At 66.6% G+C, this 16,588-nt stretch overlaps 1 protein-coding gene across 1 annotated transcript in view; it reads right to left on the reverse strand.

Annotated features, from left to right (window-relative positions):
- Nucleotides 1-734: 734 nt before the first annotated feature.
- Nucleotides 735-16,588, reverse strand: part of SLC8A2 (solute carrier family 8 member A2) — a 55,441-nt gene continuing 39,587 nt past the window's right edge. Inside the window, exons 3-8 of the mRNA XM_075917977.2 lie at nt 14,530-14,633; nt 13,590-13,607; nt 9,098-9,222; nt 6,844-6,943; nt 5,956-6,231; nt 735-1,350 (exon numbers count right to left, since the gene is read on the reverse strand). Coding sequence (XP_075774092.2) covers nt 974-1,350; nt 5,956-6,231; nt 6,844-6,943; nt 9,098-9,222; nt 13,590-13,607; nt 14,530-14,633 — 1,000 coding nt within the window. The 3' untranslated portion in view covers nt 735-973. The remainder of the gene's footprint in view (nt 1,351-5,955; nt 6,232-6,843; nt 6,944-9,097; nt 9,223-13,589; nt 13,608-14,529; nt 14,634-16,588) is intronic.

Here is a 16,588-nt window from a genome sequence, read left to right on the forward strand (position 1 = left end):
TGTGGCGTGTGGGTCTGTGTGCAATGTGTGTCTGTGTGCATGTGGCGTGTGGGTCTGTGTGCAATGTGTGTCTGTGTGCATGTGGCGTGTGGGTCTGTGTGCAATGTGTGTCTGTGTGCATGTGGCGTGTGGGTCTGTGTGCAGTGTGTGTCTAGGTGCAGTGTGCATGTGTTGTGTGCGCACCAGGGAGTCACACCAGGCTGAGGAGCAGGGCAGCCGGAGGCGTCAGGCCGTTCGGGGGTGAAACCAGCGTACATCAGGCACACACCACTAGGCTGGCTGACTGACTCCTGCAGCCCCACAGGGGGGCACGGATCTTCCACTGCAGGCCCTGTCCAGCTGCCTGTTCTCACAGAGCTTGGGGGGGGTAGCTCTGCCCCGCCCTACCCCAGATCACCTCCTGCCGACCACCCAGCCCATCCCCAGACCCACGGAGAAGAGCACAACAGAGAACAAAACAGGCTAAATGAAAACGCCATGGGGAGGAAAGTCATGGCAGCCCCCGGCTCCGCCTTCTCAACCTGACTGCCCCGCCCCAATCGCCCCAAAACCTCACTGTCCCAATCCCCCAATCTCACTGTCCCGACCCCCCAAACCTCCCTCCCCGATCCCCCAACCTCATTATCCCAACCCCCCACCTCACCGCCCCATTCCCCCCAGACCTCCCTGCCCCGATCCCCCCAACATCATTCCCCCATTCCCCACCTCACCACCCCAAACCTCCCTGCCCCCGATCCCCAAACCTCTGCAACCCAAAGGGATTGCACTTGCTTCCAAGCACTCCCGATAAGTCGAGGGGGGATGTGCCAAATCCGTTGCTTACAGGGGCCAGCAATGTCAATGGGGTGCTAAGGTCCCCCTCTAATGGCTGCACCCGTGCGAGCGGGGGAGGGCGGCCCCGGTTGCACACAGCCCCGCCCGGGCCCCCGGCGGGATCAGGGCTGGCCCGGCGCCCGGCGGCGTCCGCGGGGGCTCAGAAGCCCCGGATGTGGCAGTAGGCCTCCAGGCTGGAGAAGAGGATGTAGAGGAGCCAGAGGCCCAGGAAGAGGCCGGCGGTGAGGAGTTTGGCCGGCCGGGGCCCGCCCAGCTCGCCCCCGATGTGCGGGCGGCGGCGGTAGAGCAGCACGCTGATGCAGACGAAGGCGAAGATGGTGAAGAGGGTGACGGAGAAGGCCAGGGTGCCCGTCTGCACCTGGAAGGCCTTGCCCTGCGCGGCCCAGTAGATGGCTGCCACCGACCAGGCCACGCCCAGCCCCAGGAAGACGTTTACCGCGTTGCTGCCCGTCACGTTGCCGATGGAGGCGTCGGCGCATTGGTCCTGCAGGGCAGCCACCTTGCTGGCGAAGGTGTCTGGGGGGGGCACAGGGCGTCAGCTCGCAGCGGCCACGCCGTCCCCCCCCCGGCCTGGCGCCACCCAGTGCCCAACGCTGGGCTCCCTGGCCCCACATCCCTGCCAGCCCAGCTCCGTCGCAGGCCCAGCCTGCCGGTGCCCCTCACTCCCCACCCGCAGCCCCGCCCACCCTGGGACCCCCCAGCCCTGCCGGTGCCCCTCACTCCCCACCAGCAGCCCTGCCCACCCTGGGACCCCCCAGCCCTGCCGGTGCCCCTCACTCCCCACTAGCAGCCCCTGCCCACCCTGGGACCCCCCAGCCCTGCCGGTGCCCCTCACTCCCCACTAGCAGCCCCTGCAAACCCTGGGACCCCCCAGCCCTGCCGGTGCCACTCACTCCCCACCCGCAGCCCCTGCAAACCCTGGGACCCCCTAACCCTGCCGGTGCCCCTCACTCCCCACCCGCAGCCCCTGCCAACCCTGGGACTCCCCAAGCCCTGCCGGTGCCCCTCCCCACCCACAGCCCCTGCCAGCCCTGGGACTCCCCAAGCCCTGCCGGTGCCCCTCACTCCCCACCCGCAGCCCTGCCCACCCTGGGACCTCCCAGCCCTGCCGGTGCCCCTCACTCCCCACCCGCAGCCCTGCCCACCCTGGGACCCCCCAGCCCTGCCGGTGCCCCGAACTCCCCACCCGCAGCCTCGCCCACCCTGGGACCCCCCAGCCCTGCCGGTGCCCCTCACTCCCCACCCCCAACCCCTGCCCACCCTGGAACCCCCCAGCCCTGCCGGTGCCCCTCACTCCCCACCTGCAGCCCCAGTGAACCTAGCCCTGGGCTCCCCCCCGCCAGCACTGCTGGTCCTCCAGTTCCTGTGAAATGGCCCATGGCATTTTTAAAGGTGCTGAAGAATGGGACGAAAAAGCCACGTTCCCCTAGCACTGACCTGAGACCAGCCCTGCCTGGGGGGGGGGGGCGCCCCCTGCTGAGCCCCCTGGGTCTATGGGACCAGCCCTGCCTGGGGGGTGTCGCCCCCTGCTGAGCCCCCTGGGTCTATGGGACCAGCCCTGCCTGGGGGGGGCGCCCCCTGCTGAGCCCCCTGGGTCTATGGGACCAGCCCTGCCTGGGGGGGGCGCCCCCTGCTGAGCCCCCTGGGTCTATGGGACCAGCCCTGCCTGGGGGGGGGGTCGCCCCCTGCTGAGCCCCCTGGGTCTATGGGACCAGCCCTGCCTGGGGGGGGGTCGCCCCCTGCTGAGCCCCCTGGGTCTATGGGACCAGCCCTGCTGGGGGGGGGGGTAGCCCCCTGCTGAGCCCCCTGGGTCTATGGGACCAGCCCTGCCTGGGGGGGTGTCGCCCCCTGCTGAGCCCCCTGGGTCCATGGGACCAGCCCTGCCTGGGGGGGGTGCCCCCTGCTGAGCCCCCTGGGTCCATGGGACCAGCCCTGCCTGGGGGGGGTGCCCCCTGCTGAGCCCCCTGGGTCTATGGGACCAGCCCTGCCTGGGGGGGTGTCGCCCCCTGCTGAGCCCCCTGGGTCCATGGGACCAGCCCTGCCTGGGGGGGGCGCCCCCTGCTGAGCCCCCTGGGTCTATGGGACCAGCCCTGCCTGGGGGGGGGGCGCCCCCTGCTGAGCCCCCTGGGTCTATGGGACCAGCCCTGCCTGGGGGGGGTCGCCCCCTGCTGAGCCCCCTGGGTCTATGGGACCAGCCCTGCCTGGGGGGGGGGCGCCCCCTGCTGAGCCCCCTGGGTCTATGGGACCAGCCCTGCCTGGGGGGGGGGGTCACCCCCTGCTGAGCCCCCTGGGTCTATGGGACCAGCCCTGCCTGGGGGGTGTCGCCCCCTGCTGAGCCCCCTGGGTCTATGGGACCAGCCCTGCCTGGGGGGGGGGGTCACCCCCTGCTGAGCCCCCTGGGTCTATGGGACCAGCCCTGCCTGCGGGGGGGGTCGCCCCCTGCTGAGCCCCCTGGGTCTATGGGACCAGCCCTGCCTGGGGGGGGCGCCCCCTGCTGAGCCCCCTGGGTCTATGGGACCAGCCCTGCCTGGGGGGGGGGTCGCCCCCTGCTGAGCCCCCTGGGTCTATGGGACCAGCCCTGCCTGGGGGGGGGTCGCCCCCTGCTGAGCCCCCTGGGTCTATGGGACCAGCCCTGCTGGGGGGGGGTAGCCCCCTGCTGAGCCCCCTGGGTCTATGGGACCAGCCCTGCCTGGGGGGGTGTCGCCCCCTGCTGAGCCCCCTGGGTCCATGGGACCAGCCCTGCCTGGGGGGGGTGCCCCCTGCTGAGCCCCCTGGGTCCATGGGACCAGCCCTGCCTGGGGGGGGCGCCCCCTGCTGAGCCCCCTGGGTCTATGGGACCAGCCCTGCCTGGGGGGGTGTCGCCCCCTGCTGAGCCCCCTGGGTCCATGGGACCAGCCCTGCCTGGGGGGGGCGCCCCCTGCTGAGCCCCCTGGGTCTATGGGACCAGCCCTGCCTGGGGGGGGGGCGCCCCCTGCTGAGCCCCCTGGGTCTATGGGACCAGCCCTGCCTGGGGGGGGTCGCCCCCTGCTGAGCCCCCTGGGTCTATGGGACCAGCCCTGCCTGGGGGGGGGGCGCCCCCTGCTGAGCCCCCTGGGTCTATGGGACCAGCCCTGCCTGGGGGGGGGGGTCACCCCCTGCTGAGCCCTCTGAGTCTATTGGACCAGCCCTGCCTGGGGGGGGGGGTCACCCCCTGCTGAGCCCCCTGGGTCTATGGGACCAGCCCTGCCTGGGGGGGGGGGTCACCCCCTGCTGAGCCCCCTGGGTCTATGGGACCAGCCCTGCCTGCGGGGGGGGTCGCCCCCTGCTGAGCCCCCTGGGTCTATGGGACCAACCCTGCCTGGGGGGGGGTCGCCCCCTGCTGAGCCCCCTGGGTCCATGGGACCAGCCCTGCCTGGGGGGGGCGCCCCCTGCTGAGCCCCCTGGGTCTATGGGACCAGCCCTGCCTGGGGGGGGCGCCCCCTGCTGAGCCCCCTGGGTCTATGGGACCAGCCCTGCCTGGGGGGGGGGGTCGCCCCCTGCTGAGCCCCCTTGGTCTATGGGACCAGCCCTGCCTGGGGGGGGGGGTCGCCCCCTGCTGAGCCCCCTGGGTCTATGGGACCAGCCCTGCTGGGGGGGGGTCGCCCCCTGCTGAGCCCCCTGGGTCTATGGGACCAACCCTGCCTGGGGGGGGGTCGCCCCCTGCTGAGCCCCCTGGGTCCATGGGACCAGCCCTGCTGGGGGGGGGGGTCGCCCCCTGCTGAGCCCCCTGGGTCTATGGGACCAGCCCTGCCTGGGGGGGGCGCCCCCTGCTGAGCCCCCTGGGTCCATGGGACCAGCCCTGCCTGGGGGGGGCGCCCCCTGCTGAGCCCCCTGGGTCTATGGGACCAGCCCTGCCTGGGGGGGGGCGCCCCCTGCTGAGCCCCCTGGGTCTATGGGACCAGCCCTGCTGGGGGGGGGTGTTGCCCCCTGCTGAGCCCCCTTGGTCTATGGGACCAGCCCTGCCTGGGGGGGTGTCGCCCCCTGCTGAGCCCCCTGGGTCTATGGGACCAGCCCTGCCTGGGGGGGGGCGCCCCCTGCTGAGCCCCCTGGGTCCATGGGACCAGCCCTGCCTGGGGGGAGGGGTCGCCCCCTGCTGAGCCCCCTGGGTCCATGGGACCAGCCCTGCCTGGGGGGGTGTCGCCCCCTGCTGAGCCCCCTGGGTCTATGGGACCAGCCCTGCCTGGGGGGGGGTCGCCCCCTGCTGAGCCCCCTGGGTCTATGGGACCAGCCCTGCCTGGGGGGGGGTCGCCCCCTGCTGAGCCCCCTGGGTCCATGGGACCAGCCCTGCCTGGGGGGGTGTCGCCCCCTGCTGAGCCCCCTGGGTCTATGGGACCAGCCCTGCCTGGGGGGGGGGTGTCGCCCCCTGCTGAGCCCCCTGGGTCCATGTGACCAGCCCTGCCTGGGGGGGTCACCCCCTGCTGAGCCCCCTGGGTCTATGGGACCAGCCCTGCTTGGGGGGTGTCGCCCCCTGCTGAGCCCCCTGGGTCCATGGGACCAGCCCTGCCTGGGGGGGGCGCCCCCTGCTGAGCCCCCTGGGTCTATGGGACCAGCCCTGCCTGGGGGGGTGTCGCCCCCTGCTGAGCCCCCTGGGTCTATGGGACCAGCCCTGCCTGGGGGGGGTGTCGCCCCCTGCTGAGCCCCCTGGGTCTATGGGACCAGCCCTGCCTGGGGGGGGTGTCGCCCCCTGCTGAGCCCCCTGGGTCTATGGGACCAGCCCTGCCTGGGGGGGGCGCCCCTTGCTGAGCCCCCTGGGTCCATGGGACCAGCCCTGCCTGGGGGGGGCGCCCCCTGCTGAGCCCCCTGGGTCTATGGGACCAGCCCTGCCTGGGGGGGTGTCGCCCCCTGCTGAGCCCCCTGGGTCTATGGGACCAGCCCTGCCTGGGGGGGTGTCGCCCCCTGCTGAGCCCCCTGGGTCCATGGGACCAGCCCTGCCTGGGGGGGGCGCCCCTCGCTGAGCCCCCTGGGTCTATGGGACCAGCCCTGCCTGGGGGGGGCGCCCCTTGCTGAGCCCCCTGGGTCCATGGGACCAGCCCTGCCTGGGGGGGGCGCCCCTCGCCCCGCCCCTTGCAGCCCAGCCCTCAGGCCCCCGGCCCCGCCACGCACCCGGAATGGAGGTGCCCAAGGCCACGAAGACCACGGCGTTGACGGAGTCCTTGAGGCCCACGGTGCAGCCGAAGTGGGAGGCCAGGTCCCCGATGAGGGCGGTGAGGAGGCCGATCACCATGATGCAGACGCTGAAGCAGGCCCAGCCGTTCCAGTACTCGGTGGGCGGCACGCAGGCGAAGAGAACCTTCCAGAACACCGTCAGGAAGTGCATGACGTAGTCGAAGCAGGACGGCAGCTTCTCCTCCCGCCCGTCCTCCTCCTCCTCCTCGTCGCCTGGCGGGGAGGGGCAGTGTCAGCCAGCGCGTCGCCCCCTCCCCCACTGAGATGCAGCCACCTCTGGGGTGGGACGGGGGCTGTTCATACATGGATCCTCACCCAGCACTAAAATACAGCCAGGTCTAGGGTGGGGCCCGGGGCTGGTTACACAAAGATCTCTGGCCCAGAGCGGAGATGCAGCCACCTCTGGGGTGGGACAGGGGCTGGTTACACAAAGATCTCTGGCCCAGAGCGGAGATGCAGCCACCTCTGGGGTGGGACAGGGGCTGGTTACACAAAGATCTCTGGCCCAGAGCGGAGATGCAGCCAGGTCTAGGGAGGGGCCCGGGGCTGGTTACACAAAGATCTCTGGCCCAGAGCGGAGATGCAGCCAGGTCTAGGGTGGGACAGGGGCTGGTTACACAAAGATCTCTGGCCCAGAGTGGAGATGCAGCCAGGTCTAGGGTGGGGCCCGGGGCTGGTTACACAAAGATCTCTGGCCCAGAGCGGAGATGCAGCCACCTCTGGGGTGGGACAGGGCCTGGTTACACAAAGATCTCTGGCCCAGAGCGGAGATGCAGCCAGCTCTGGGGTGCAGCTGGCTATGCCCGGGGCAGATCTGGCACCCACCTGCACTGACGGTGATAGCGTCCAGGAACTGCTCCCTCCAGGAATGGGTACCGATCACCAGGGCCAGGTTGGTTTTCTTGATCAGCTTGTCCACGGTGTTCTGTCGGGGGTGGGTGCGGTCAGTTTCCAGCGGTAAGGGTGGTACCGAATCGGGGGCGGGGGAGGTGGGGACTGGCCAGGTCTACTCAGTGGCCCCCCCATGTGAGATGAGTTTGTCAGGTCTCAGCTCCATTCCCAGCCTCCTGGCTGGAACGGGCCATGAAGAGTGACTCCCCCTTCCCGGCAGCAGGTCCCTTCGAGGGAACCCCCCAACCCCCACTGCTGCGCCTCCTGAACCCTGCAGCTTGGCTGCCCCAGCCTCCCTCGTGCGCATGCTGGGTGGGCATTGCAGGGAGGGACCCGGGGGCAAAAGTGCCCCAAGTCCCCAGGGAGTGGGTGAAAGAAAGAAGGAAGGAGGAGTCACCACATTGGCACCCAGGCACTCCACAGGCTCAGTTGCTATCCCATACTAGGGTGAGGTCAGTTCTACCCCCTCCTTCTCTGCTCGCCTCTCCTCTGCCATTTGATGCAGCCCTGGGCAGGCAGGAAGGGCTAGGGACGTGCCAGCTCCCATCTGTTCCCTGCAGCCCCCGGACAGGCGTGCCCTGCGCCGGGGGGCTGCTGCAGGGAGCTCTGCTCCCCTTGTGCGCTGGCCGTGTGAACACCTCTGGCTGAGATGGTCTCGGGGGGGAGGATTGTCAGCGTCACGGATTCCTAGGCTGGATCTCGCTGCAGTGACGCCCGCCCTCTGCCTGCCGCACACTCCATTGTTGGGGCTTCGCTTGCAAACGCGCTTGGCAGAAGCAGGCTGGCATTCTAGCCTGGCCGTCGAGCAGGGCGGGCTTCCTACCGTCGGCACCTGGAAGAGGCGGGTGCTCGAGCACGGACATGAAGAGGGGGTGCGTATTTGCACACCAGAATCGCAGGGTGTTCTGGGCTGGCGAGGTAGGACGGGGTGGTGTGCGCGTGGGGCAGTGCCAGTGGCATTGGCATTCTAGCCTGGCAATCTAGACCAGCTTGGCGAGCTAGCTCAGTGATCCAGAATGACCTAGAGCAGTGGTCAATGACCCAGAGCAGTGGCAATCTAACGTGTGCTAAGCAGCGTGGCTCAGCAGTCTGCCATGACAGGGCTGGAGCTATACAGCAGGCAGATCTAGAATGGGCCGGTGTCCGAAGCAGAGGATGGAGATGGGGTTGGTGTTCCAGGGTGGAAATGGCTGGCGTTCTAGAGCAGATGGCCTGGAATGAAGTGGCTGTTGTATATAGTGTGCTACTCAGAATGGGCTGGTGTCCTGGAGGGCTGTTGTTCTAGAACTGTGAGCTCTGGAGGGCCATTCTGGAACTAGCTTGTCTTCTCCAGTAGTGTTCTAGTGTGTTCTAGACTTGGCCGGTGTTCTGGGTGCTACCTCCAGAGCTGGCCAGTGTTCTAGAGTGCTCATTAAACAGTCTAGGCTGGTCTAGACCGGTTTGGGGACTGGCTGGCACTCTGGAATCGACCCGTGTCCCTGGGTTTGTCTGGTGCTCTAGAATCGCCAGGCATTTTAGAGTCTGGAATGGGCTGGTGCTCTAGCATGGTGTTCTCGAAGTGGCTGTGCATCTGGATAAAGGATCCAGGTTTCTCTGGTCATCTAGCACAGGCTAGAAGTCTGGGGGTGATCTGGAATGTGCTGCCAACCTCTGGGTCGATCTAGAACAGCTGCCGCCCTGAGGGCCAGGGGAGTAGGACGCAGCAGAGCACCGAGTGGGAGAGCAGCCCTGCTGCCTGGAGAGTGGGAGGCTAAAGCCTTGGGGGACCCCCGGGGCCGGCAGCGAGGACGCCTGGGGTCTTGGCCCAGCTGGGCCAGGGCTGGCTCGCCCTGGGTTCAGGCACGGGGGGATGGGCGGTCAGGACGCCTGGGTTCTGTGCTGTCCGATGGGAAGGAAGCGTGGCCCAGGAGTTAGAGAACTGGGGCGCAGGACCCCCTTGTTCTGCTGTAACCACTAGACGCTCTCAGGAGTCCCGACTTCCAGCCCCCTACTCCCCGCCGCTCAGCTCACTAGAGCCCAGAGAGTCCTGGCCCCCAGCCCCCTTCTACCTACCACACCCCCTAGCCTAAAATGGAGCTCGCCCCCACTCTAACCACTAGTCCCCCTGCCCCTCCCAGGCTGGGAGCAGCCTGGCTGCGTGGGCTGAGCGGGTGGCTGCGCAGCGGGCGCGGGAGAGCGGAGCCCTTGCCTTGAAGTCATAGGACTCCTCGATGATGACTTCCAGCCGGCAGTTCTCACCCAGCACCGGCTTGCCCATCTCGGCGATGCGCCAGGCCTCCTCCTCCTCGGCCGACAGCTTCCTGTCCCCCTCGGCTGGCGAGAGAGAGTCCGTGAGCCCCGGCTCGCCCCGCGGGAATCGCTGCCCCCTTGAATCTGTCCGGCCCCCTTCAGTGCTCTAACCGCTAGACCCCACCCAGGAGCCCTGGCTCCCTTTAACCCCCCTCTAACCACTGGACCCCACTTCCTTCCCGGAGACCCCTCCTAGAGACCCTGCCACGGCTGCCGGAAAGGGGCGAGCAAACGCCGGGCATTGCCAGCCCCCCGCGCCGCAGGCACCGCGCCACACGCATCCACGTGGCCTTTCACCTTCCCTCTAACCGCGCTCGCCCACACGCGTGGGCCTGTGTCTCTTGCGTGTCTACGAGCTCGGCGTGTGCGTGTCTGTGGGGCCGCGGGCGGACACGGCTGTGCACACGTCGCTGGAGGCGGGCTTTGTGCTGGCGGGTGTGTGTCCATGTGCATCGGGGGGCAGGGCCTGGCCTGCCTACGAGAGCAGGGAGAAGCTGTTCAGTAAGGACCCACTCAAAGAGGGGCTGGAGTCCCCGGGAAGACACAGCCCCGTGCAGGCCCCCGGCTGAGAGGACAAGGCCTCGGGAAGGGCTGGGAAGCCCCGCGACAGCGGAGAGGGAATTGGGGCTGCGTGGAGCCGGGCTTGGCACCGCCAGCAAGGCGGCTGGTTCCACCCACACGCAGCACCGGGCGTTCCCGGGACCGCCGTGCCCAAAGCCCTGGCACCCACTGCGCCCTCCCCTCGTGGCAGAGCCCCATGCTTGGGTTAACCGACCGCGTCGCACCCTTTGTATGTGTGTTACTGTGTGCGTGTGAGTGCACATGTGTGTGCACACGGGGGGGTGTATGTGCATGTGAGTGCACATGTGTGTGCACACGGGGGGTGTATGTGCGTGTGAGTGCACATGTGTGTGCACACGGGGGCGTGTATGTGCATGTGAGTGCACATGTGTGTGCACACGGGGGGGTGTGTATGTGCGTGTGACTGCACATGTGTGTGCACACGGGGGCGTGTATGTGCGTGTGAGTGCACGTGTGTGTGCACACGGGGGGGTGAATGTGTGTGTGAGTGCACATGTGTGTGCACACGGGGGGGTGTATGTGCGTGTGAGTGCACATGTGTGTGCACACGGGGGGGTGTATGTGCGTGTGAGTGCACATGTGTGTGCACACGGGGGGGTGTATGTGCGTGTGAGTGCACATGTGTGCATGTGCGCGCCCTGCACCTGCGCTGCAGAACCAGGAAAACCCATCTGGACAGTTCCCAGGAAGGCAATTAACATCCAGCCATGCGTGGCCTTCGCCACGGGAGACCCCGACAATCTGGTCCCATCTCTAAGCCCAGCTCGGTGGGAACTGGCCCCTCCCGGTAGCCATCGAAGGGGGATACAGTCAAGGACATTTCAGGTCGCTGCTCCCCGCCCCCCTCGGCCAGGCCACGCCCCCTCTCAGCAGGCCCCGCCCCTCTAAACTGGCCCCGACCCTCTCAGCCAGCAGCTCTTCCTTTCCTTTGTCTCTTTGGTGCCATTTCCAAAGACTTGGCTCCTCCCGACACCGCCCAGCCCTGCGCTTATTTGCTAACCCAGGAAGCTGGGGCAGGAGACCAGGGTCCCCCGACCCCATGGCGGCCCCAGGTCTCCACCCTGGAGAAGAGCAGCCGGGGCGTCTTGGCGGGGGGCTGGCTGCTCTGAGGATGTTCTGGCGCTTTGGGACTCCAGGCGGCCTCATGCCCCTTCCCTGCGCCCTGCGTCCCGTTCCCATGACAGCAGCATCTTCCCTGCAGGTCCCCTGTCGTCCGCTTTGCCATCTTCCGGCCGGGCCTCACGCCAGGCCCGTGCGGGGACGCGCTGCCCGCCAGGCCCCCTGCTCAGCTCCCGGAGGGGCCGTGCCGAGCGTCTGGTGTTTGTCAAGTGTCAGCAGCGGGGACCCGGCGGGGAGCACAACCGCCCCCGTAACCTTCCGCCTCGGAGCAGCCGGACTAGGCCGGATTGTGGGCATCTCGCCATGGGCTCCGGCCCTGCACAGAGCCCCACGCATCTCCATCACCCCCCACACAATAACTCACCCTCACAATCCATACACACGCACAATAACTCCTCCCCACGTTACACACACACGCACAATAACTCCTCCCCACGTTACACACACACACGCACACACACACACACACGCACAATAACTCCTCCCCACGTTACACACACACGCACACACACACACACACACACGCACAATAACTCCTCCCCACGTTACACACACACACGCACACACACACACACGCACACGCACAATAACTCCTCCCCACGTTACACACACACGCACAATAACTCCTCCCCACGTTACACACACACGCACAATAACTCCTCCCCACATTATACACACACAAACACACACACAACTCATCCTCACAATCCACACACACACACGTCCCCACCATCCTCACACTCCCATGCTCCTTCCCACACACACACACTCCACCCACTTGCAGTCCAGCTCCCCCCATGGCACCCCGGTTTCAGTCTGGAAAAGAGCAGACTGTGAGTGACAGCAGCTTTCCTGTATCTAACAGGGTGTCACAAGGAGGAGGGAAAATTGTTCCTCTTGGCCTCTGAGGACGGGACAAGCAGCAAGGGGCTGAAACTGCAGCCGGGGGGTTTAGGGTGGACACGAGGGCAAAGGTCCCGCCTGTCCGGGTGGTGAGACACTGGGATAAGTTGCCGAGGGGGGTTGTGGAGGCTCCGTCCCTGGGGATGTTGCAGAGCAGGTTGTGCAGACGCTGCCAGGGATGGTCCGGCTGGTGCTGGGTCCGGCCGGGGGGGCCGGGCTCGCTTCTCGAGGTCCCGTCCAGTCGGAGGGTTCCACACTGCGAGCTCTCCTGGGCAGCCCTCTCCCCTTCCCCCGGGTGTGTTACGGCAGCCAGGCCCCGGTGCCCTCGGGAGCCGGGTTTGGATCTCCGGGGCCGTCGCCTGTCACCTGCCTGCTCAGCCAGTGGGCGCCTCCCGGTGACCTGGGCACACGTGGGAATCGCCCAGCGGCGGCAAAGGCGGGCGTCCGAAGGGCAGCGCGGGAACGCCCCTGCCGACGCACGGAGCCTTTCCAGCTGACCACGGGGTGTTTTGCAGCTCGGGGCCCCTTGGGGGGGAGGGAATTTTGGCCACGTAGGTCACAGCATTTGCAGTTTGCGACTGACGACGTTTGGGCATCTCCTGGGCTGACCACTGGGCAGTTTGGGGACTGGAAGGGGGGCTGAGCCCACTGAAAAGGGTCAGTGGCGGCTGTCGGGGGATCTCCTACGTTCTGCAGGCTTGGCAGGGTGGGCACCCCTGTCTCCGGCACCCGGGAACGTCCGCCCAGGTCTCAGCGGAGGTGCAGGCAGGCTCCCACCTCCCCAGGGCCTGCAAGGGTCCACGCAAGGGTGCACAGGCCCCCCGCCAGGCAGCCGCGGCCACACAAGCGCTGCCATTATCTGGGTTTGGGGCAAGGATTCCTGGGGCGCCTCCCTCCTGGGATTGCTTCACAGTGTGTCCTGGGAGAGCTTGGCAAGTCTCCCCAGGCCCCTTTCCTGGGCCCCTTCTGGGCCCGTCCGGCATGTAGCTGCCCTCAGGGTTCACTTCTAGCTGGTCCAGCTTGTGCCAAACCACGGGGAACATGCGGTAAGTCATGGAGAACATGGTAAGTCATGGAGAACACACATGGTAAGTCATGGAGAACATGGTAAGTCATGGAGGACATGCAGTAAGTCATTGAGAACACACATGGTAAGTCATGGAGAATACACATGGTAAGTCATGCATATGTAGTAAGCCATGGAGAACACACGGTGAGTCTGAACACACGTGTTAAGCCATGGAGGAGACACGGTGAGTCTGAACACACGTGTTAAGCCATGGAGAACACACGGTGAGTCTGAACACACGTGTTAAGCCATGGAGGAGACACGGTGAGTCTGAACACACGTGTTAAGCCATGGAGAACACACGGTGAGTCTGAACACACGTGTTAAGCCATGGAGAACACACGGTGAGTCTGAACACACGTGTTAAGCCATGGAGAACACACGGTGAGTCTGAACACACGTGTTAAGCCATGGAGGACACACGGTGAGTCTGAACACACGTGTTAAGCCATGGAGGACACATGTGAAGCCTTCATTCCAGACAACTGCCCAAGTTGCCCCCTTGCTGTTTCCAAAGGGCCTAAATATCCAGAGTCAATGACAGCTCCTTAGGCTGCCTCACCCGCCGCGCTCCCGCGAAGGCCTGTGGCCAGGAAATGACCCCGCTTCTCCCATGGGCGGCCTGTCCGGCTCGGGAGGCCCCTGCACCCCAGCCCTGGGGACAGACGCCCACCCAGGGCAGGCGGAATGGAGGCAGGGGGCAGAGAACGGCTCTTACCTTGAGTCAGCAGGAGGGCTGCGGAGAGAGGGGAGAGCAGGCAGTGAGGCTGGGGAGAGGCTGAGCGCCACGCCGAGGGGAAGCAGAGGAGAGGGCCGGGAGGGGGCAGGAAGCCCGGCCGGCCGTGGGGGTGGGGGGCAATCAGTCCCGAGCTGGGTTTCCCCGCGGGGCTCCTGCCCACATGGCCCAGGGCCGAGCAATGGCTGACTCGCCCGTTGGCAGGGGGGTTCTCCGGCCCTGCACTGGGAAACGGGGCCCAAGCCACTGGATTCACCAGGGGACAAAGCACAGGGGCAAAGCCTCCAGATTTGGGGGGGGAGTGCGGGCTGCTCCCCGACTGACTGCCCCCCTCGATGGCTCTCACTGCCAGCCGCACCCAGAGGCCTGGCTCATGCTACCCCCGATCTGGACACCGGACCCAATTCCCCGCCCAGGGCCAGGAATACACAGAACCCAGGAGTCCTGGCACCCAGCCCGCTAACCCCTAGGCACCGCTCCCCTCCCAAAGCCGTGGATAGAACCCAGAAGTCCAGGCACTAACCCACCAGACCCACTTCCTCTGCCACAGCCAGGAATGCACAAGCTCTGCCTCCCAGCACCCGCTGCTCTAACCACTAGGCCCCCGCCCCCCCGGAGCTGGGGATGGACCCTAGGAGTCCTGGCTCAAAGTCCCCCACCCCCCTGCTCCACCCACTAGACCCACATTTGCTCCCAGAGCTCGGGATAGACCCGAGTCCTGGCACCCAGCCCTGCATTCTAACCACTAGACCCCACTCCCCTCCCTGCACCAAAGCAGACACCCCGAGCCCTGGCTGCAAAGGCCCACGCTGCCTCTTCCTCCACAGGCCCCGGGAGCCGATGCAGACGGAGCCATCGCGGCTGGAGCCCAGGAGCACGCCGGGCCGGGGAGTGGGGCGAGGAAGGCAGGCGCCCGCCTTACCCGAGATGCCCCGTTTCAGCCAGCGCGGCTGCCCCAGCTCGATGAAGAAGTTGTCCTTCTTCTCGTACTCTTCGTCGTCCACAATCTTCACCTGCAGGCTCTTCCTGCCGAGACACGGAGCAAGAGGCATCGTAGAGCCACAGAACCCTAAAACGGGCCGGGGCCCCCTGCCCTCCCGGCCGGACCCAGCACCGGCTACAGCATCCCTGACAGGTGTGCGTCCAACCTGCTCTTAAACGTCTCCTGTGATGGACACGCCACGGCCTCCCCAGGCAACTCATCCCAGGGTTTCACCTCCCTGACGGGCAGGAAGTTTTTCCTCATGTCCAACCTCAACCTCCCTGGCTGCAGCTTCAGCCCGTTGCTTCTTGTCCTGTCCTCAGAGGCCGAGGGGAGCAAGAGTTCTCCCTCCTGCTTGTGACCCCCTTTTAGATACTTGAACACGGCTCTCATGCCCCCTCCGTCTTCTCTTTTCTAAACTGAACAAGCCCCGTTCCTTCAGCTCATGTTCTCTCCTTTCAGCATTCTCGTTGCTCTTCTCTGGACCCTCTCCAGTTTCTCCACATCTTTCCTGAAGACCTGGACCCAACCCTCCAGCTGAGGCCCAATCATAGACTCCGAGCAGCCACATCCCACCCGCCAGCGCCAGGCTCACCGGCCCCTAGGAGCCTGGTCCAGAGAAGCCAGCCCGCCTGGCGGGAAGCTGCCGGCAATAGCCAGTAGCAGATGCCAAGGGGAGGGGTTTGTCCTAAGCCCCGCCCTGCACCGGGAGTTCTTGGCCATGCTACTGTGGTGGCAGAGCCGCCACCTACTGTGTGGAATCAGAACTGCTCAGCCACATGTCAGGGCCCCTACACTGCCCGGGCGATTCTCCTTGTGCTCCAGCTGGAGCAGGGCAGCCAGGAGGTGGGCTTGATACTGGTCTCCCAAAGCCCCGAACATTGCGTCCCCTGCTCCCCATGGTTCCCTAGCAACCAGGAGAGAGAACAGCCTTGGGAACAGCGAGGGCACCTTGGCAGGCGGCTGGGGTCTGAGGTTGGGGGCCAGGGCAGATGTTCACACAGAGGCTCCTCCTGTGCCCCACTGGGTGCAGTGAGTCAGGCCCGTGCTGTGGGGTGCAGCCAATGGACTCAGCTGGTTTTGCCCACCAATTGGATTACGGGCAGGCGCCTCTCCAGGCAGGGGAGTCTGCGGGCGGAGCGGAGGAGGGAGCCAATTTGCGGAGAAGTAATTTAGTCTGCGGCTCTGAGGGGAGAGTTTTCGGGTTGTTTGTTTTTCCTCCCCAGAAGCCAAAGGTGGCAGGGGAGACCCTCCCCAGGCAAAGCCCTTTCAGCCCCCCCGGAACACCCAGGGCAGGGCAGCTGCAGGGGCAGGGCAGCCGGGGTGGGCTGGTGTGTCCCAGGAGAGCAGGCATCACACAAAGGAGGGGAGAAAACAGACCTGGTTCCGCCGCTGGCCCGGATCGTGACCCCCCCAACCTCCCACGGTGACTCTGCAGAGGAACGAGCCCCCGACACCCTGCCCCCACCTCCGCACACAGCCTGCGGGGGGGCAGATCGGGGCCGTGGCCGGAGCTGTCTGAGCTGTGACTCTGCCCCCCAGGGTCCACAGGGCGGTGGATGGAGAATGGGGGCTGCTCTGATTTACACCGTGGGCACTGCAAGGGCGCCGGAGGCATCTGGCTCCCACCCGCCCTGCGTCTGCCCCGGATGGGGCAGGGACTCAGCCCCCTCTTGCGACCCAGGTTAAAGCTGGTGCCCTCCTAGTTCCCCTCCACACAGGTACCTCAGCGACCCCCGACCAACCCGTGTCCCGGTCACCGTGCGGCCAGCCCTGGCTGTGAGGGGAGCATGGCCCCTACCCCTGCAGCCCTGCACCCCCACAGCCAGCAGCAAGGGGAACACAAAGGCAACGCGACGGCGTTCCTTCCTGGGGCAGGCTAGCGGGTCAGACACCGGGCAGGGACTCCACCTGGCACAAAGCAGAGTCCTTAATCGGAACAGAGTCACTTTTATTCTAGGAGAGTGTCCATGAGGTGTGTGTGTGCAGGGGGTGGTGT

The sequence above is a fragment of the Pelodiscus sinensis genome, chromosome 18 (genome assembly GCF_052426305.1).
Source record: "Pelodiscus sinensis isolate ZL-2025 chromosome 18, ASM5242630v1, whole genome shotgun sequence".
Classification (NCBI taxonomy): Eukaryota; Metazoa; Chordata; order Testudines; family Trionychidae; genus Pelodiscus; species Pelodiscus sinensis.